Source organism: Diprion similis, chromosome 8 (genome assembly GCF_021155765.1).
Source record: "Diprion similis isolate iyDipSimi1 chromosome 8, iyDipSimi1.1, whole genome shotgun sequence".
Classification (NCBI taxonomy): domain Eukaryota; kingdom Metazoa; phylum Arthropoda; class Insecta; order Hymenoptera; family Diprionidae; genus Diprion; species Diprion similis.
In genome coordinates this window covers 11410407-11430999 of record NC_060112.1, presented here as the reverse complement: position 1 = coordinate 11430999, position 20593 = coordinate 11410407, and the positions used below count along the sequence as shown (strand labels likewise).

Sequence of the window (20593 nt, the reverse complement as noted above, 5' to 3'; positions counted from 1 at the left end):
TTATATTTCTTCTCAGTTGTTTCAATTCCTGTAAATGACGATTCAAAATCTGTAACCGTTACTCAAATTTGTCAATTCGTACTGCAGTTTATTGGACACATAAATTGAGAGTTGAAAATCGTTGAACGAAATCGTCAGATCAAATTTACGATGATAAAAATATGATTTGATTTCTTGTCTAAAATATACGACTGGTCGAAGTGTTAAGTTTGAAAGTTATATTGCGCACTCGTAATTGGCTTATCAATCATTACGAAAGTACCTATTATTTTTTATTCACTTTTTGCCGTGTATATTGGAGTTGGATTAATCTTTTGTTACCCACATCTACAACTTGTGCGAAATCTCAGTGTAGAATATCATCTACTAATCCATTGTGCGTTAATAATTATTCATTCATATATGTACATCGAAATTGTTCGTTGTATTACAAAAGAATTTGAAAAATATGATTTTGAATCAATCAAAGTAACTGTACGTAAATGTTTCACAAATACTGCTCCATTCTTTAAATTTCCTTAAAAATAAAAACATATCAGGATTATCTTGAAAGAGCCAAAAACGATTTGTTAAAAATGCCAAACTGAAATATGAAAATTCTCGAAGCCTGAAAATTTCTTTTGATTGGAGCTAATAAAGGTCACCATTGAATTCGGACTATAATTCGAATTAGCAATTTTAAATATAATTAGGTGAGACTAACCATATTTTGCAGAAACTATGGTACAAAGGGCGCAATAATAAAACTAGAAAATATTTGATTTATTACGTTGGAAGAACTTTTGTTTTATTCCAAAAAGATTTCTCATTCTGATGAGTTAACATAAACAAATATTTCATAGCTGTATTATATATACATATAAGATACTGGCATGCGCAATTTTACGCAAAATACCGTAGAACAAGAAGCACTGATAATTAATACCTGTTATTACATTATGAATATTGATGGATGTATGATAATGCTTTTTTGGATAACGAACCGATAGTTTCGTTACTATTTTAGATATATATTAAAATAATTATTGCTCATGTATTTATTATTAAGTATTTTGGTATATCAACAATCTATCCTAACAATTCATCACAAACCGCATTATAGAAATGCAAAACTCAACAAGAAAATTATCATAAGGGTTGTATAAATTAAAAATATATAAATTCTTTTTATATGTAATACATCGATATCTTGGGATCTCAAATATTCACTATATAATATATTATCAACATAAGTTTCAAAATTATCTCTTCGTTTTAAAGTACGCGTGAAAAAATCACGTATTCGTTAAACATAACTCATAACGAAGAGTTAGAATACTTACAGAAGATATAGATATGGACATGAATACTAATAAGACGGATTAAACAAATTAAAACAGGCAAATTAATTGCTTAGTAGGTAAAGTAGAGTGAATATAATAATACTAATAACAATTTTAACAATAACATAACAATAAAATGAATTCGAGAGTTTCGTTGAAACTACGAGTAAAAACCTGCGATAAAATCGTGCCAAGCTCAAAAGTTTCCTGGTTGATTAATAACACCGCTGCCCCAATTAATCCTGCTCTATGGTTTAAGGTGTATCTAATTAATCGTTTTCGAAAATTCTTTACATCTCAATCCAAGATAGAATGAAATGCTCAGTTTTTGTACAGCCTATAATAAGCGGGTGACGTAATAAGTTCAAAAAAAGAAATTCAGATTGAAAATGTCGCTGTAAAAATATGGGTTATTCCTCGGTGTATCCACGGCGAGTGCAACTGTCCTTTCGGTCGTCGCGTCGGCTGCGATACCCCGATACACGAATAGTCATTTGTTGAGCAAAGCACTGACGTTGAAATCTTCCAGAACTCTATCGATGTTTTCTTTGACTCTTGCCTCGACGACTGGCGCGACTTTCCATCGCAGGGTGCTTGCCATCCAGGATGAAATCTTTGACGCCAACCAATTCAGACCTCCCAGACCCGTTACATGGGCTTCGACGTCACTGTAAAAAATATTAAGAAAATTCTTCCTCTGATTTGTGTTGATGTGTAGAATTTTTCAAGTTAACGTAAAATTCCTTCCTATTCCTTGGCAAACGCTTTACATTTAATTCTGCATAATACTGCGATTTTCTTACATCAAAATTTCAACGATTGCTTTCAACGAAATTTTCTCCATTTCTCTGAACAACAATTATTAATGAGAGTTATTAAATGACAGATAAACAGAGAAGTCCTGCAAAAGAGTTGAAGAAGTTTGAAAAAAATGCAAAGGAATCACGTGTTTCCTTCGTGCAAAAACACTGAGAAGTTGAATTCTTTTCAATTGGCACTAGATTTATCTGAATATTTCTGCGACTTCTCTCGGCAAAGCGTCGATTCACAAACTTCTGGAAATGATGTATTCAGAGAAAGATTTCAAAAAAAGTCAATATGAAACCGCCTTGACTATCACCGGCTTTAAAAAAGGCGTGGTATGTATACATATATGTATACATATATACCTGATGTTTGTGATCTTGAAATCCACTAAACGGATCTTAACGTCCTGGTCCTTTTTATCGAGGACAAACTTGAAGAGAGCCTCATTACGACCAACGGTTGTCTGTATAGTTCCTGTCGGTCCAATATCCATCAACTTTGCCTCGTAATGGTCGTAAGAAATCTGCAAATAGGGAATCACTTGTAATTTTTAAATTTTACTCCATCTCGCTGCATGATCTTTGCAAAAAACTCGCGAACCTTGAGCTCGGCGAGACCGACAGTCCCAAATATAACGATATTTCCATCCTCGACAGCAATGCTGACGTTCCCCTTCCTGGATATCGTGGCCAGATTCTGGAAGGTGCCATTACTCGCGGTAAAACGACCCGTCGTCACGACTCCAGCCAATTTCTTGGTGAAAGAAGCGTCGATGTCCGGTGTCGGTATGGTCGAGATCTTGAGTTCGTTGACTCGGTTGTTCGCGTTGGCGACAATTTTGTCGAATATATCGTTCGTCACCACGTTCACCGATTTGCTGTGCGCCCTGTAGAAGTCAGTATTTTTATTAATATTTTAGAGTATTGTATGTTATCTAGATAAATTATCTACATCCTCTGTCTTATTTAGAGATAATGTGAATTAAGTTCACACAAATAATCAGTAAAATCTTGAAAAATGATTTCTTAAAATGAAGATAATTTAATTTTTTAGAGAGACATGAGAAACTATCTTTCACAATATTTAGATGAATTTTTACTTGGACAATCTTATTCGTTTCCATCTACGTGATAATACTCATTATTTTGCACTATGGAGAAAAATCTTTTACTCAGCTGACTACGTCTTGGTCAATTATATTTCATGTTTGATTATACTTACGTTATAGCATCGACTAAATCAGACTCCCCTTGGAGAAGATCGCAGGCAGATAATTCAACGATAACTTCATCGAGCTCCATTTTGAGCAAGTGATTCAAGCGACTGGTGAGATCCATCCACAAGTGAGCACCCAAGGTATCAGCTTAGAATAAAATGGGTAATGAGTCAGGAGAAAGACGACGGAAATAACACAGCGGATTACCAAATACTTAGTGCATTTAGTATATTTATTCGTATTACCGAATGGAAATACGAAGAGTCGAAAACTTAGGTGCGTTGTGCAATATTTTTCAGTATACGTTACGCGAACTATTAACAATTTGCATAAAGTTATAGATTATTGCCGGTTATTATTGCATAAGACAGGCTTGGCTTTGTCCCAAAAATTAAATTCTTTGAACCTGTGTTTAAAAATGAATGTGATTTTTTAATGAATGTGAAAGTCAATATTAAATCAGAGACTCTGTCCACCGCTTGAAAAAACCTAATAAGTTTTTGAGGAATTTAAAACGGAGTCATAATGTACATTGCATCAACAAACGAATTTTGTGACTTTAATTTACTTTAATGGATTCAAGGATTGAAATGTTGGTTTAAAATTACCCATTTTTCAACTGTAGTTTTAAGCCACCTAAATATCGTTCATTTTCTACTTTTCACGTTCATGATCTTTAACACAAATGATCAGTCACGGAAGGTGACGAAAAAAAATGATTGCACAATAAATATGTGATAAAAATTATGCCACTGAACTATTCTGGGGAATCCAACGTTTACTCACAAAGTTCATCCTTGTCGAGTTGACCGCTTATCTCGTCCTCGCCATCGCGGTACGTAGTTTTTATAAGGACTTTCTCTGGTTTATACTCGATGGCGTAACCCTTGTTGGTCAGGAAACAGTCCTCTATTGGATAAACTCCGATTGACCCTTTCGCCTTAACATTTTTGAAAATTATTCTGCGCGAAAAGACGCGCAGTGTATAAATCAATTCTTATGTCTCAAATTTATCCGAAGTACAGCTCATATTAATTTGCGCAAATTCGTTCATATTCGCAAATTAAACATCATTGCGAAATTATGTTGTCTTCAAAATGTTACCAACACAGGTTTTTAATAATATTTTTAGTGATCGATAACAAAACAAAAATTATCGTCAAATAGAAAATAATCTTATAAACTAATCGAATTTACAGTAATTTTAGTGACAGTGAAACTGTCTCAACAAAAAATAGCAATTCACTTCGTGTAACAAATAATTCAAGTACTGTTTGTTTCGTTAAAATTAACGACAGTCTTTTATTTTTAAATTATTCATATCTACGTCAGTTTATTGCAAAATACTTACGAGATTTGACCAGATGTGGTCAAAGGCAGAAAAGCGTTCAGGGCAGTGTTTTGCACGAAAAATTCTCCCGATACCTCCAAATCACCGACGTCAATTTCAGCTGCCAAGAAAAGGAACTCTAGTCGCGCGGTCACATCGGTAAACCGGAAATCCGGCTCACGCAGAAGTTTGAGGTTCGTCAACTCTCTAAATGGTTTAAAAAATAGAATCTTGGAACATCTTTTCGTACGTGATTTTAGACTCCAAGAATTTGAGGAAACACAGATTCGGTTACAGTGTAATTATTTTGGGAAAAATTTCATCTTTAGGTACAAAAAAAAATAAATATAAAATTAAATATCGGTGATATCAATTAACGTCCAGCTTTTTTCAAATTCATTTCAACTCACTGATTGCTGATCAATTCCGATTGTTCGACAGAAATTCACAAGTTGTAATTTTTTTTTTTTTTTTTTAAAACTACTAGCTACTCTGTTTTTTCAGATATAATTGAAACAGCGCTGGAAACAAATACATTTCGTAACATTTGACAATCATGATTTTAATAACATGTTAATGACGTTAAATTGGAGGTGTTTTGCTATGAAATTAATATACTACTTTTACAGATACTTCTGCAACTTCTGCCAAACACTTCATCAAATTATTGGGCTCTCAATTCCCGAAGCGCCGAAATGCCACTTCGTTTTAGTCCGAAAACCTGAGAGGAAATAATATAAATACTTCTAAATACGACTTGGATAGTAATTCACTTACACGTGCGTGTCTCCCTTGACGGTGAAGAATACGTCCTTGAGAGGGTGCTGCTTAACCGGGGCATTGCTCCATATTGATCGTCGCACAGCAGCATTCGTAAACGACTGGATTAAGTAAAAACACGTTTTATTAGGATGCAAAGTTTGAGTCTATGCTTGGCTGTAGCCGCAAACCCTCTGTTGAAAATTTTAGTACAATATACCCTCGTGATCATCGTCTCGATTGTCTCCTTGGTCCATTCGATGGCCTGAACGAGGTCCGGATTTTGTACTACAGAAACAAAGGAAAAAAGCAAACAGAGAATAAAACGCTGATGGTCTCTTCTTTGCTGACTGAGTCGCGATTTCAAAATTGCGCAACCCTTCACGGAGGAATTTTCCTTGCCTACGGTGGTTCGGGGTAACTAGGGGTGTTGCAGTTACTCTAATGTCTTATACTGACATTCCCGTTGTTGATAATAATGTTGTCATGCTCAAGGTACTCGGGAAAAATCAAATTCGGATTAAGGATTAAAAATTAATGTTTCGAATGAACATCTATGCCGTGATTGCTTTAAAACGGAAAAAATTATGCGGAAACGAATCTCAAGATCGAATCGAAAAATCCTAATAATTCCTGTTAAATTTTTTTCTGTAACATTTATAAAAAATCACAGAAATTGAGCGCAAAACCATTCGAAGTATTTTTCGGAAAATTGCAAGAAGCAGTGACGGGAAACTCTTTCAAGATTCCCTCCCTAGTCTACCAATTTCTTTATCTCGTAGGTAGTGAGTATCAAATGAACTAGAGATAATGCGGTCGATAGATTTAGACTACAGACTTCATGCAATCGTGTAACATATGCCGAAATGCGCTTTGACTGAAGATCAAAAACACGGGTGCTCGAGGATGGCTTAATTCTTTATTTATCGTTAATCGCCTAAATTGACGCTCGAGCTGTGATTACAAGACTTACTTCAATATCTTTACAGATATAGAGACTGCGATGCGTCACGTTTCGGCAGTAAAAGTCATCATGAAATTTGAACAGTTACAGAAAGTACGGGACTGTTTTGTGTCAGCTTGTCGTAGGTTTAATTCATTCAAGCTGTTTATTGGGAGGTACGCACTGGTCGGTACAGTCGTTTTATCGCCTCAGCGTCCGAGAAATTCCTGAATTATGTATCAGTGATTGAAATCACTAGTCTACAGACAATAGTTCGTGTAATTGGATTGATTTTTGGTACAATCGAAGATGCAAATCTCTTCAAAAATGGGATAGTTTATTTCTGACTTCTTTTGTTCGATCTGTTGAATTTTGTAACGGTGAATAATCATACCTTTGAGCACGTCCATCCTTGTTCTTCGGCTTGTCAAAACCGCCTACAACACAGATGTTCACGTTGCCCACGTCGCGGTATTTTCAGGGATATACACCACATGTGATAGCCGCGTGTCACGTTACTACGCTCTTCGAATGAACGTCTGTTTACCAATCAGGACTTATCCACCGTCGAAAAACTCATCCAAGAATTTTCATTCATCATCAGTCGCTTAATCTTTTTATCGGTTCATTCTACGGTAATCCAATCCTAAGTCATCTGCTTTATCTATACTGAATCACGCTCAATTTATTACCATCCTTCTTTACCGGCTATAATTATTCTCGTCAATTTTTGCAACGAATCCTCAACGAGGATGGCGAATGAAAGACAAAACTACTGAGATCTGATTACCCTCTTTATTTCAGTAAAATACATGTTAGTTGTTTCGCATAAGGTTTTGCGATTTTTTGTTGCGAAGTTTCGTTTACATCGATAAGCCTTCAATTGTGACTCTTCAATACCGACCGGTCGAACACTCATTCCATGCAGCCTACATTACCCACCATTTACCTTTTCATAATGAAGACAGACAAAGCCGTGCTTAGTTCCGTAGCCACCGAAAGATGGCAGCACCATGCTAATCTCTAGACGGGCGGTTTTTTGCTGGGTCGATGTAGATATCGGATTTATCCGGTCTTGGCTGCTTCGGTTCAGTTCGTCGATATATCTTCATGTGTTTTTTTGAGAGTACCTGGTGCAGCTTACAGGTGTAAAAGCCAAAGTACACCAAGCTATAGTTCGCGTCACGCGTACTGTTGTCTGGTGAAGTTAGAAAAATCGCTTTTGATTGGTTATATTTTCGGACAGAGGTTAGTGGGATTAGGTTATGTCACTCTCGGCCCGTAACCTGTTTTTAAATGTCCATTCATTCCCGCTGCGTGCACGCTGCACGGCTTGCGATTGGAATGCATCGAGTGTGAACGTGAACTACGAATTGAAGGCGAAAGACTAGCTGACGAGGATATTATGGCCTGAGTTGGAACTAGTCGAAACATGTGAAATACGGAAGATGGTCCTCACGCAGCGCAAAATGAAACAAGCCGCGTTTTTCATCGTATGCATTCTATTGGGTGAGTACGCACACTCCAGTATGCGTCTATTCGCTGTTTTTGGATCGAAACTGCGCCGCCTCCTTCGGTGTCACCTTGCTTTGTTAAGTTGACTTCAACAATCATGGTATGAAGATTAATTAATCGCTTTGCAAACTATTGATACAGCTGTTTAAACGCCAAAGAACACCAAATGATATTAATTTAAATAATACCTGAAAAGCACTTGAGACACAACTTTCTGACTTCGCAAACTTGTTACTCTGTATAAATAAATAGTACAATGAAAATTGTCATTCCACGCACACAGAAGCCCATTTATATTTATATTATGTCTAGATGAACAGCTGGCAGTTTGAAATATCGGTCATATGTGTAGCAGAACACAGTTCAGAGTCGCTTCAGAATCGATTTTGACTTTCACTTGAAGACTAACCGACAGAGTGATTTAATTTAACCTTTTAAAAAAGAAAACTACAGACGGTTCCTATTCGTTTGGTGATTTTTTGTGAAAATAATACAAAAGAACAACGCTATTTGATTCGAGTTACGGTATGAAATCAATATGCACTTTACATTCTATATCTATCATTCAACAGGTTTCTCACATCTATCTTTGCTACATTTTGTACACTTTTTTATTCACAAAATAATTCATTTTTTGCCTAATCGTTAGCGTTAAAATCATTTCTACACATGCAGACGTATGTCTCCAAATATACCTGGAAACTATAACTAATGTTTAAGTATTCACATAGTGGAAAAGGCATATTTCTTGCACTAAAACCAATTTGACATTCACTCCGTTTTGTGATCAAATAGAAAAATTTATTCTATATGAGAGTGAAAATGTAGATTATAAACAGGTACTCAGCTTGTATGATAACAATTTTCACACTTTGTCTCCTAGTGTTCTGTTAATTTTTTGCCTTCAAATATAACAGAAATACAGGAAATTCTAGTAAACACATTTACATTCACAAATTTAGAACGCAATTAATTTCATAATACTTTAAATAGCGTCTATCAACGTTACTTCGCTTTTTTTTTTTGTTTTGTTGATTTATCAGTCATACTAGTTACGCAATAACGGTAGTTATTCTGTCACAAAAAATAATAATAAGGCAAGTTATCTTATCAGCGACGATTTGAATTTTCTTGTTTGTTAGAGCTGTTGATGTAAAATTTAATTAATATTAATGCTGCCATTAGCTTGTAAGAAATTTAAAGAAGACGTCAAAACAATTTGAAATAAAAAAGTGTCCATTGCACAGTTCTAGGCTTTTACAAAGGTTGGGCAAAGACTGTGGAGGAACAATCTTTCAACGATAAACGGCTCCGCCAAATCAAGCAGAACGAGAACAGTTTGAACGAGAACAGTTTGAACGAGAACAGTTTGAACGAGATTGAACCTGAAGCCATTGAGAAGATGATGGAGATGGATAATGACGTTCCTTACATCGAGATAAATGATCTTCAAGAAGCAAACACTAGGATACGGGAACTTGAGGATAAACTCCATCGAATTGAAGCAAAAATTGAAAGCAGAGTACCTAAAAATTTCCCCACTGTTAAATTTCTAAATTACAAGAACCGAAAGAGGATTTTAGTCACTGGAGGAGCTGGTTTCGTTGGCTCGCATCTCGTCGATCGCCTAATGCTTGCCGGGCACGAAGTCATTGTAGCAGATAATTTTTTCACTGGTAGAAAACGAAACGTCGAACACTGGGTGGGCCACGAAAATTTCGAACTGGTTCATCATGATATAGTTAGACCTCTTTACTTAGAGGTGGATGAAATTTATCACTTAGCTAGTCCTGCAAGTCCACCGCATTACATGCATAACCCAGTAAAGACAATTAAGACTAACACTGTTGGGACTATTAATATGTTAGGTAAGAAAAAACCCCTCTTTATTAACATTTCCCGCATCTTAATTTTCTTGTGAAAACTTTAGCAATCCTTTTATATGGTTAAATCTTTCAGGACTGGCGAAAAGAGTTGGTGCCAGGGTCCTTATTGCTAGTACATCAGAGGTTTATGGCGATCCTGACGAACATCCACAGTCTGAAACTTATTGGGGTCACGTTAATCCTATTGGTAAGTAAGAAAGAGATGAAAACCAAAAGTAACCGCAAGACCGAATCTTGATGTAGAATATCTTTGTATTTTGTCCTTGTATTCCAATCTATAGCCTTCAAGAGTTTGTGAATCTACAACCTAATTTAATCATATATTTTATGCTTAAGTTTCATTATATATCTCTAGCGGTATGAAATTTTACCGGAGAAACAAGACGTGTTAAATTATCTAACCTCGAATATAACAGAGCGGCATGCAATTGTATGCAAATGTATTTAACACAGAAATGAAATATCTAAACTTAGGACCCAGAGCCTGTTATGATGAGGGTAAACGAGTAGCAGAAACGTTGAGCTACGCCTACATGCGACAGGAAGGAGTTTCAGTCCGTGTAGCTCGCATCTTCAATACTTTTGGCCCGAGGATGCATATGAACGATGGCAGAGTTGTGTCGAATTTCATATTGCAGGCCTTGCAAAATGATTCCATCACAATTTACGGAAACGGAAAACAAACACGCTCATTCCAGTACGTCTCTGACTTGGTTGACGGATTGGTTGCCCTGATGGGATCGAATTACACTTTACCAGTAAACATAGGAAATCCTGTTGAACATACAATCGAAGGTCAGTCCGGAGTTTGCAGCAATAAATATTTCTGAGATCAAGTTTTGCTGTTTATCTACTTACGTTGCACAATGCATACCGGATCGTTCTACAATTTCAGAGTTCGCGTCAATGATAAAAGACCTGGTTGGAGGGACCAGTAAAATCGTGGAGCTTGCGGCAGTTGAAGACGATCCGCAGAGAAGAAAACCGGATATTTCCAGAGCGAAAAAATATTTGGACTGGGAGCCGAAAGTCCCGTTGTCCGAGGGTCTTAAACAGACGGTTGCGTATTTTAGGAAAGAATTGCAAAGGACCAAACACTCACAGAAAGACGACTTTAAGACAAAAACAAAAACGTCGTTAAAGAATGACCACGACATAATCGAACAGCTGTAAAAATCTTTGAATGAATAAAGTAGGACGACACAAAATTCATGAATGAGCAGCTAACTGTAAGCGTGAGGATAATATGCCATCTTCACTGTAGATGGGCAAACCATTATGTGCCAAATAACGCGCCGTCCAACGACAGTAAAATCGATTGAAAAAATATACATTAAATTCCATCAAAACCCACCGAGGATTTGACCCTACTCCGCTATGCTAGTAATTTTAGTCGTAGTCGCTTGTTTTTAACAATATCTTCATGTATTTCGAGCGACATGGACAATGTAGCAGATGTGGAGAATGATTTTTTTCCGTAAAGGGGATATTCAGTACGTTTATTCAGCTTGAGTGTACGGCACGTCATCGAAAGTGACGTCATATTAAAAATACATTTTTGAACTTGAAACTTAAGTGATTAAAATGGCAACTGAATTATTAAAGTCACAAAACCAGAGTTTTTATTTACTATTGAGAATTCGAGCGTCCTGCTTTTAAATCTGTTACGTACTTTCAACTTAATTTTGCATAAATATAACGTGTAAAGTAGGTGAATTTGTGGTTAAATTGAAAACAAATGAATCAAGACTTGTAATATATTGTATATTGTACGTCGTATAATAAATAGCGTATATTTAAACTGATCGCATGTAAAATTCGGTACAGCAAGAGAAACTCATAAGTACTGTTACTACTGTCAGTAAATGTTAGTAACCACCCGTGATTAACGGAAACTAAGTTTTATAAAAGTCATTGCTTCGACTATTTCGTGAAAAGTGTAATTGAGTAAACTTAATAAGAAGTGTTTACACATTGTTGGCTTAAACGTATTAAATTGGGTAATTCAATTCAAGTTAGAATTGTGGGTCTGCGGGAATGATATTTCAAGATAATTGATTGAATAAACGTACCGCAAAAAAGTGGACAGAGTGTGTTATTCAGGGTCAATTCTTGTGTGACAAATTTTTACTTCAAAATTTCGTGCGAAATGTTTCAATTCAATATACGCTGGATTGAGAAGCTAACGCTCAGTGATCTTTTCCAAGAAATTGTTTTATTTCAAATTTCGTAATAAAAAGCTGATAATCCTTAATCGTTAAACTTTTCATGTGATGAAAGAGACCACTGTCTTACCAACAATTGCATCGTAGTTTTAGCAAGAAACGCCAGATGTCACATCGTTCTCGCTAGTAAAAGTTGCCAGCATACAAATATATTACAAATCTCCAACGACGCAACGAAGATGGGAATTTCTGTCGTGGTTTTATGGGAGTACTAAAAGTCACTAATTCGGTCGCAATAATAAATCCAGAGAGGACGTCACTGGACCACATTAAAAGTCAGAAATATTCTGGGGGTTCATTATTGGGGAAAGCTTCAAATGAATACTTCTACAACATCAATAAACATCTGTTACGTTTAAAATTATGCATGTCCATCCTTAGTCCAGTTACCAGATCAATACATGTCGAACCCTTGGATTACTCGGTGACTGGGGGGGACTTGTGCAATACCCGATGACTGGGTAGTATCAATTACGAATGCAGTTTGTGTCCCATAAGAAAAAATAAAACACTTGATAATAATTTGGAAAGCATGCAGTGCGGCAGCCCCAAAGATCAGAACAAGAAACGTAACGAGCTTTGTAAAATGACCCCTCTATCATGAATGGTTTCAAAACAAGTCTGAAAGGTACTTTTGTAGATGTAGAGCCGTGTAGCTCTCGGCGAACAATGTGCATCCTGCATTCTTGCGCGGATAGATACAAATTAGAGAATTGAGCTTACGAGCAATTGGTGTCGGTGGCGAGGAGAGACACCAACTTATTTAAAGGGGGATATTGAGTGTAATGGGTGACGCGTGGGCCTTGACAGGGCGCGCGTGGTCGTCGCCCGGTGAACGAGACCCTCTACTAACGTTCCTGGTTGTAATCACTCCATCCGGGATACTGCGCCTTCACCATTAACACGATGAAGACACTAAGGCGTCGCCGGAGATGATCTAACCGCCTTCGCTATCCCTCTGCTTAAGAGGCATGAAAAGTAATCGCCTTGGCGAGATTGCAATCTGCACTTCGCTTCCTTTTCCCATTGGGGTATTTAATGGTGCCACTATGACTTGTCACTGTTTTTTGACAAAGTTTTGCAATCAGAGTGTAAAGAGAGCAGAATCAAGGTGAATGAGTCAAGATACTGACTTTTTTATTGCTATTATTATGGTGTTTTCAGCACAGGGTGACGTGACCGATTTCATTGGCAGTCTTGCTAATCTGATGAAAAATTGGTCATTTTTGGTTGCTTTCATTCTAAAGAAAGTTGTGGGGAAATTTTTTTTAAATTGGCAAAGTTTATTTGTTACACTCGGAATTTTGTCAGAAAAAAATTAATAAATTTAATACATGTTTTAAATTACACTTTTTTCCAGGGGGTGGACCTCTGTTAAAAATTGAATTCAAAAATTAGAAGAAAAAATATAATCTGACCAAAGTTTTTATAATTACAACGTTCAAAATTATTGAACTAATCGAGCTCCGGTGTCTTTGATTCGATTTTCATATTTTGGACTCAGTTTGTTCACCACAGATATACACAGAGATGACCTGAAAAAAATTCCCAAATGGTTGTATCCAGAGTTGATCAAAATAGATATTTGTAACTACGATGCCACAGTTCGTCTAGAATTAAATTTGTGCTTTATAACTGCAGACACTGCAGCAGGTTTTCATGAATAGTATTCAGACGATTTGTGAGAATCTGATGACCGAGAAAAAAAGCTTAAAACATCGAAATCAGATAAAACACACCAGAGTTTAAGAAACAGTCTAATTGTAAAACCTTTTCTCATACGGTTGATATCTCAGCTTATATTTTTTAAATTTGCTGAGATCATTGGAATGATATCATTAGCGCAAATAACATTGCCGCAGATTTCATGAACGTTTTGTTTTTCTCGTTTCCTAATCTTTAATTCAGAATGTGGGGCCCATCAATTTTGGAGTAAAAATTTCCTCACAGAGTAAATTATTGCAATACGGTTTTTAAAGGCGCTGTTGACCCTTTCTCACACCGAAGGAGGCTGTAATTCTAATATCACCGAGAGTTGTCCACTGACTAGCGTGAGGGATAAACCAGCAAATGAATGTTTTGAGCATACGAGTGAAAATTCCGGCTCGTGAAGAGGGAGTGCAGTTTTCTCTGTGCGGGAAACGCCAGCTCGTTTCATAATCCCGACTTGGAAGGAATACATACATACATACTTGTGTAGGTATAATAACGTGTAATGTACGTTGAGTCTATTTTACTTTTGGCTCAAAGAGCCAGCAGCTTTCATCTACCTGTGAATATAATCCTGCAGGAATGGCAACTCTGCAGACTTCAAAGATTTCTTCGCTGTGCATAATGCGGCGAGAAGCAGAGACTGACTCGCGGTTAATGATTACTACCACATTTTATATGGAATATGGTAAGTATGAATAACTGCCAATGCGTTATCCTGAAGGGTATTGGGAATGGTAAACGTGGAAATTATTATGAGATATCAGTATCAAGTACAAGATGCCCGGCGTTTCAATCATTCCACTGGAACTTAAGATCCCTGTCGAATTCTACATAAGAGACGATGTCACATTTCATCAGATTTTCAATAAAACTTCGAGAACTCTCTTGATCTATAACTTTAGAAGATTTTCATCTCGAAGACATGTTTAAACATTGACCGCGATTTCCTCGTATTGGAACGTATTCAACCTTGCGAGGGAATTAGACTTGTAAAAGAGCTAAACATCGATGGCTTCGACGAACGTTCGTTCTTGGATGGTTGAAATTGACCTATAAACAGTATGATTTTTACTCTGAGAAACTTGATAAATTCAGCGTGAAATCTCTTCTTGGAATTTGGCTGAATACTTTGTTCTGATTTATACAAAACTTGAATAGCTCGACGTGTTCAGAACATACACTTACATTCTTATATAGATTCAAAAATATCTTAGTGTTTGAAAACCTACATTCGCTCAAACTTTGGGTTCAAATTTAACCAAATATCAACTGGAAATTTCATAATTCCGTTAACTTCCCTACAGTAAAAATCCCCGTTTCTATGTCAATTTTGATTTCCCAAGAAATGAACGTCCGTGGCGATCGTCGATTTTAAACGTTTGTAGTGGTTAAACTATTGACCAATTTACAGCGAAAATTGAAACGAGATTCGCGTATTTGCATGTAGACAGCATTTCGCTAATTATTCTGGAGTTTCAACTCGCACCGGTTTTCGCTTTGTGCCCCGTCTGGCAACCTGGACCTCCGAGACTGAGACTCTAGGTGGTCCAGGAACGATCGCTTGTCAGCTGATTCAGCATCAAACGGCGGGGCGAGCTGGCAGGCAGACTGGCGGCCGAGCTGCAGCCAGAAAAAAGAGGAATGCCAGACTGATTGTGAGCAAACGAACAGGCGTAGGTACGATCCTGAGTTCGGCCACCCAACCGACTCGGGTCTCAAACTCCCGAGTACCAAGAAACAGCAAAACTTTCGAGCAAAGGGCATCGGATGCTGTGCCTGCCTCGGAGGCGAAGGGCTCATGGGATCAACTCTTCTTCTCATCCCTTGAACAGTCACCGCTTTCGCACATTATTCTACCTCCATTGTGTTACTCCTTTTGTTTGGACCTAAAATTTTCAACATCTTTCATCTGCACGCGAGAAGGAAAGCAGTTTTGGGTGAGGATCGAAAAGTAGCTAAAAGAGAATTGTAAGAATAGTCAAATGGTGGAATAGAACCATTATATTGATTTTGGTGATGAGGATGGCCGTGGGAATCGTGATAAAGTGATTGCATATATGCAGAATATAGAATTAGTCACATGTTCAAGGTTTGTGATTCTATATACTTACATATTTCACACCCATTGTGCTGGAAATTTGAAAAAAAGTTGCAAGTGTAGCGGCAAAATTTGAATTAGCGTGACGTTAATGACAAACACTGCAAAGCCGATGTTACAGAATATATTTGGAATGGAAACAATGTTTAATTAACCCAACCCTGTACCTTGAGGAATTTTATGCTTAGAATCCATCTTTTACATACAATATTGAATTTACAAAGACATCGTTGAAAGTTCTTATACTCTTTACGGTGCAAGAGTATACTATTCCAATTTCACAGAGTACTTACAGCGAGATCAAAGGTTATAGGTACTCACGATATGAAATATCGCAATTTAATCGATTCTTCAGTTACTCACGGTGATACTTATCTAAAGAGAAAAATATTTCTATCTAACGGAATGCGGAGGAACAAAGTTATAAATTTTACGAGGCAGCATAAAAGTCGAGCGTGTCCCTTTCTCTCTGTACATCTGCGTGGAATATGATGTTACTGCAGGTTTGTCGGTGAATGCAATGTCCTAAAGCTTCTCAAACGAGAACTATTCACCCGTTTCATACTGTGTATAGATTATCCCTTTAACGATTCGGGACGAGAGAAGAAAAAGAAAAGAAAACGAACGTCGTACGGTCAGCCTACAAGATTACTTTGAAACTGCTTCACAGCTTCCTTGGCTCTGAGGTGGGTGAAAAAATGCTGCGGTTGACCTTCCTTTCCATGAAATAAGGAGAAAAAATACAGCTCCAGCCATGTGACACACGTCCCATGATAACCTTTATCGCACGGTCAACGCATCGACGGGTCCCCTCGTAACTCAATAGTCCTGCAGGTAAAACGAGACTTGGACGTGGCAATATTGCGGTGGATGATCAGCGAGTGCTCAATTTTCGACGAAGGGAATTCCTTGTCCACTGAATTTCGATAAAGATTCCTTCTTCCCAAGTTCAATGTCACTACCCTGCAATTGTTGGTTACCTTGCTTTGACTTCTAATGTTGGAATATTACTATCAGGAGTGATTGCAATTGTGCCTAACTGATGAAAACCGATTTTCTATGAATTTTGGCAACCGTGATCTTTATTAGAAAACATTAAAGAAAAGAAATTCCAATCGAAAAGAATTCACTTGCTCTATTTCGGTATGAATTGTTATTGATTCTAGGTCAAGAGCTCTAAATAATACTAGTATTGCTTCCATTGTATCTTAATTAAGTGATTACTAGGATCGAGATATGAAGTGCAAGAAATTTTTCCACCTGTGTATAAAGTTTTAAGATCTCTAAAAATCCATATTTCAGATCAATAAAAAACAAAGTTTATTACCGAAAACTAATTGATACATTTACAAATTACCAACAAAAATCAATTCTAATTAAAGAGTTTAATCAATTCTCGGCCGTAAAGTCCATTCAACATAATACTGAAAAGACTCTTTGTTCACTTTTTTCTCGGTGCTTGAAAATATTGCGAATATTTTACACTCATGTGATCTTTATGTATGTGCCAAAGAATAAGAATCATTCTAGTTTTCATATCTCTGCTCAAGTCTCTATCTACGCATAATCTTGTGTCACTTGAATATTTCGCAATGGGTGAAGCTAAGGAGGAACGTCGTGAAAAACCGCACGTAGGCATCAAGATCCTCATTGCGAATATATTCCACGATGCGACACGATTGGCCTCTTAATCAATCCTTGGCCACCTCGATTACCGTCACATAAATATTATACATGACGTACCGTCAAAGTGTTCACGGAATTCGATTCGATTGACGCATTCCTTTAAACGGTATAAGACGGAGTTCATGTAGAGTACGAGCTGCAGTTCTTGTGTCATTCACCCGAGCTTTTTCTCAACGTCTATCGAAGTCAACACATGGGATAAACCTACTCTAAAAAGTGTTCATACTCGTCCTCCTAATTGCCTGTTCAAATCGTGACCACATTAGCATTTAATGGTCTCTTTAGGCGGCGTTGGGTTATACGTGCAGTTGGTTGCCTCATAGTGTCCAGATGTAACCATGCATGCATGCCTTTCAATACCCAAACGCATCTCTAACGACAAGAATTCAGACTCTGCAGGCATTTCAATGAGCTGATTTTTCCCTTCCCTCTTTTGATATCACTCTTCAATTTTCAAGGTAAATAACATAGAAGGACCAATTTAACCGTACAACGAGATTGAAGGTCCTCCCGCTAATCCATAGAATTCCAAAAGTCAATAGAAGGTGGTACTGGTGCATATTTTTAAAAAATATCTGGAATCGAGACTTCGTGATGAAAACTGATCAGCTAATTACCGCTCAAATTGCATCGGCGAGGAGATGATTCGTCACAGTTTTATTATACCCTCGTCAGTCTTAATATACTTAAGAAACTAATAGAGGACTCCCCTATTCCGTATAAAACGAGTGTACGTGCTTTGGATATCTTTGCGGTGAGTTGCCAGAGCTGGAAGGATCTTTCGACCCGTTCGTCACGTTCTAGGTGGCCTCTCAATATTAATGTACTCACACAATGCCCACGAATACACACAACTTCAAACCTGAGGAAAACAACCTCTGGCTGTAACAATATCTCCGGAGATAAAAAGGCGTTGATGAAGTTCCAATTTCCAATGACCATGTCTTTTTGCACATCTCAAATTAGCCAATTTTCAAGTCTTATGCTGAAGTACGGTCAGGGAGAAAAATAAAGTTTTAGATCCAGTCTCTTGGCAGGGACAACGAGTCGGACAGGTACCTAATTAAGCATGATGCAGAAGCAAAGAGAAACAATAGAATAGAATAGAATGGAATAGAGTTTCCATTATGTCCCTAAAAAGGAACCCCGAGGACTAGTATGAAGTGCATTAATTACACAGTGATTATCATAGTGGAATTCTAATAAAAGCAGACTACGTGCAGTAGCTGGTGATGATATGGCGTGGCACACAATGCGGTATAAAAAAAATGCGATTGGACTTCCGTAGACTATATTTCGGTGACGATCGAACACCATATTCGGTGTCCATCTAACACCATTTAATTTCAAATTTCGAAACCGTCCTCAGAAAATGTTCTATGACAATCCGCTCCTGCCAATTCTGGTGAATAATAACACCAACATTTTTCACAGTGTGGGTATCAGAATTAAAGTTACACTAATTGGACAAGACAAGGAAGAAAAGACTCATCGCAGGAACAAAGCGTAAAATTTCTCCAACGATTTCAGTTCATCCGTGAACCACACTGAAATACTGATGGTGAATTCGATCGTTGAAAATTGAAAGTGAATGGTTGAAGCCTTCGAAACAGTAGACGTTTAATAAGGATGAAAAGAACCAGAAGATCGAAAGTTCATGGTCAGTAACATAGCAGAGTTCATTCACAGTAAAGTTGTGGATGGCGATTTTGAGATTAACCCAAACTCCCACCGATTGCGAAGAGAAACCTTGGAATTATCTGCAGAGCAGAATTAACACGATCTGTAACATTCGTGAAGAATTCAGCCAGCCGTAACGAAGTCTGTATCTACGTTCATCCTGCTACCTTTTCGTAATAACCTAACCGCAAGCTGTGTACCGGTTGCTTTCAACTCCCAAGTGGCGTCCCAGTCTGGAATGAGGTTCCGGGCTGAAATGACGTTAAGACAGAAAAGCCCGGCGTACACTTCCGGCGTTTCAGAAAGATGGAGTAAATCGGTTCGCCAAATCGCCCCTTCGGGACCATAAGACACTTGCGTTGCATCTCTTATACCTATGTGTACCTGTACATAATATACACTCGCCGGAAACGAGTAGCGTTACATGTGTGTCTGGACGATGAGCACACGCGCATTTCAAACGCCTCTCTGAAACCCCCGTGTATCTGTGTTTCTGCACAAACTGCTTTACATGCATACATTTATTTACCCGCACGAGTGGTCCACCGTATTTTCCGTCTACATTATGCATGGCGAAGCCTGCCTCTTGCGGATGGACGAGATGCCGCAACCCAGAAGAGACTTGAGGCGGTCTCCGCTTGACACACTTCTTCGGTGATCGTATTCAGAGCGCTTTTATTCCTTTCATTTTTTTTTCATTCTTTAATTTCCTGCTTTTCTATAAAAATATACAAAAATGAGGAGAGGATTTTTTTTGAACTGTCTTGGAAATAAAAAGTCTTACTTCAACATCGAGTTTTGAGCTCTGGATAATCGTCTCTGACCATTTTCAGTCAAATTTCTGTGTGTGTCTGATCAATTTTTCGTTTTTCCAGTTGCAACTCGAAAATTGACGAACCTATTTAAATGGAGTTTACCATATTACCTGATCGTCTATGACGACAAACTCCATTTGTGTCGTATAATACGGAAGTGCGATGTTTAATGGGAGCCAGAACGAATCCGCGTTGAGTTATTACCATAATAACACCGTTCCGTTTATTCGCGTTAAAATTCACGTACGATAAGTGGCAAAGACTTATTGCGGAGTTATTAAAGTGCAGATAAAGTACAAACAAACCAGTTCCGACAAAACTCGGATGTGGTGGCGTTAAAAAGCTGATAAGAAGTGCAACGCTTCTCAAAACAATTTAATCTTATTCTGTGGCTAATTGTTATGGAGTCGACGATAACGATAACGAACACTCGTGTTTACGTCATAATTTGCCATTGTGTACGTATACGATTTTTGGTAACCAGAATAAGCGTAGGAAGTGTCGAGAAATTGGACGATATACGGCTTCCAAAATAATTACATGGATGGTTTTTAATCGTTGTCGTATGTAAAATGCGGGAATGCTTTAACCTGGTGTA

General features: G+C 37.5%; 2 protein-coding genes across 4 annotated transcripts; one reads left to right on the top strand and one right to left on the bottom strand.

Annotated features, from left to right (window-relative positions):
* Positions 1-813: 813 nt before the first annotated feature.
* Positions 814-6916, bottom strand: LOC124408602. Of its 2 annotated transcripts, XM_046885635.1 has the most exons (9): positions 6772-6916; positions 5655-5722; positions 5453-5556; positions 4697-4882; positions 4132-4307; positions 3351-3492; positions 2730-3015; positions 2492-2652; positions 815-1990 (listed from the first exon to the last, which is right to left on the bottom strand). In XM_046885635.1, the coding sequence occupies exons 1-9, from the start codon at positions 6785-6787 to the stop codon at positions 1813-1815; spliced, it is 1317 nt and encodes a 438-aa protein (XP_046741591.1). In that variant the 5' UTR covers positions 6788-6916; the 3' UTR covers positions 815-1812. The 2 variants fall into 2 exon arrangements, with proteins under 2 accessions (XP_046741592.1, XP_046741591.1); XM_046885636.1 differs by lacking the exon at positions 4697-4882 and having other exon boundaries at positions 814-1990.
* A 516-nt stretch (positions 6917-7432) lies between these two features.
* Positions 7433-17437, top strand: LOC124408601 (UDP-glucuronic acid decarboxylase 1). 2 transcript variants are annotated; one of them, XM_046885632.1, is made up of 6 exons: positions 7433-7886; positions 9140-9760; positions 9852-9965; positions 10253-10573; positions 10674-11255; positions 17417-17437. In XM_046885632.1, exons 1-5 carry the CDS (start codon positions 7826-7828, stop codon positions 10949-10951), a joined length of 1395 nt encoding a protein of 464 aa, XP_046741588.1. In that variant the 5' UTR covers positions 7433-7825; the 3' UTR covers positions 10952-11255; positions 17417-17437. The 2 variants fall into 2 exon arrangements, with proteins under 2 accessions (XP_046741588.1, XP_046741589.1); XM_046885633.1 differs by lacking the exon at positions 17417-17437 and having other exon boundaries at positions 9140-9218; positions 9249-9760; positions 10674-11206.
* Positions 17438-20593: the final 3156 nt, after the last annotated feature.

Excerpts from the sequence above, each read along its gene's own strand:
- LOC124408602 (XM_046885635.1), bottom strand. Across the intron at positions 3,016-3,350 it reads GATTTAGTCGATGCTATAAC|GGCGCACAGCAAATCGGTGA; the intron begins GTAAGTATAATC and ends TGACTTCTACAG. Across the intron at positions 2,653-2,729 it reads TCGGTCTCGCCGAGCTCAAG|ATTTCTTACGACCATTACGA; the intron begins GTTCGCGAGTTT and ends CCCTATTTGCAG.
- LOC124408601 (XM_046885632.1), top strand. The coding sequence starts at position 7,826 with ATGGTCCTCACGCAGCGCAAAATGAAACAAGCCGCGTTTTTCATCGTA. Across the intron at positions 9,761-9,851 it reads TGGGACTATTAATATGTTAG|GACTGGCGAAAAGAGTTGGT; the intron begins GTAAGAAAAAAC and ends TAAATCTTTCAG. Across the intron at positions 10,574-10,673 it reads TGTTGAACATACAATCGAAG|AGTTCGCGTCAATGATAAAA; the intron begins GTCAGTCCGGAG and ends CTACAATTTCAG.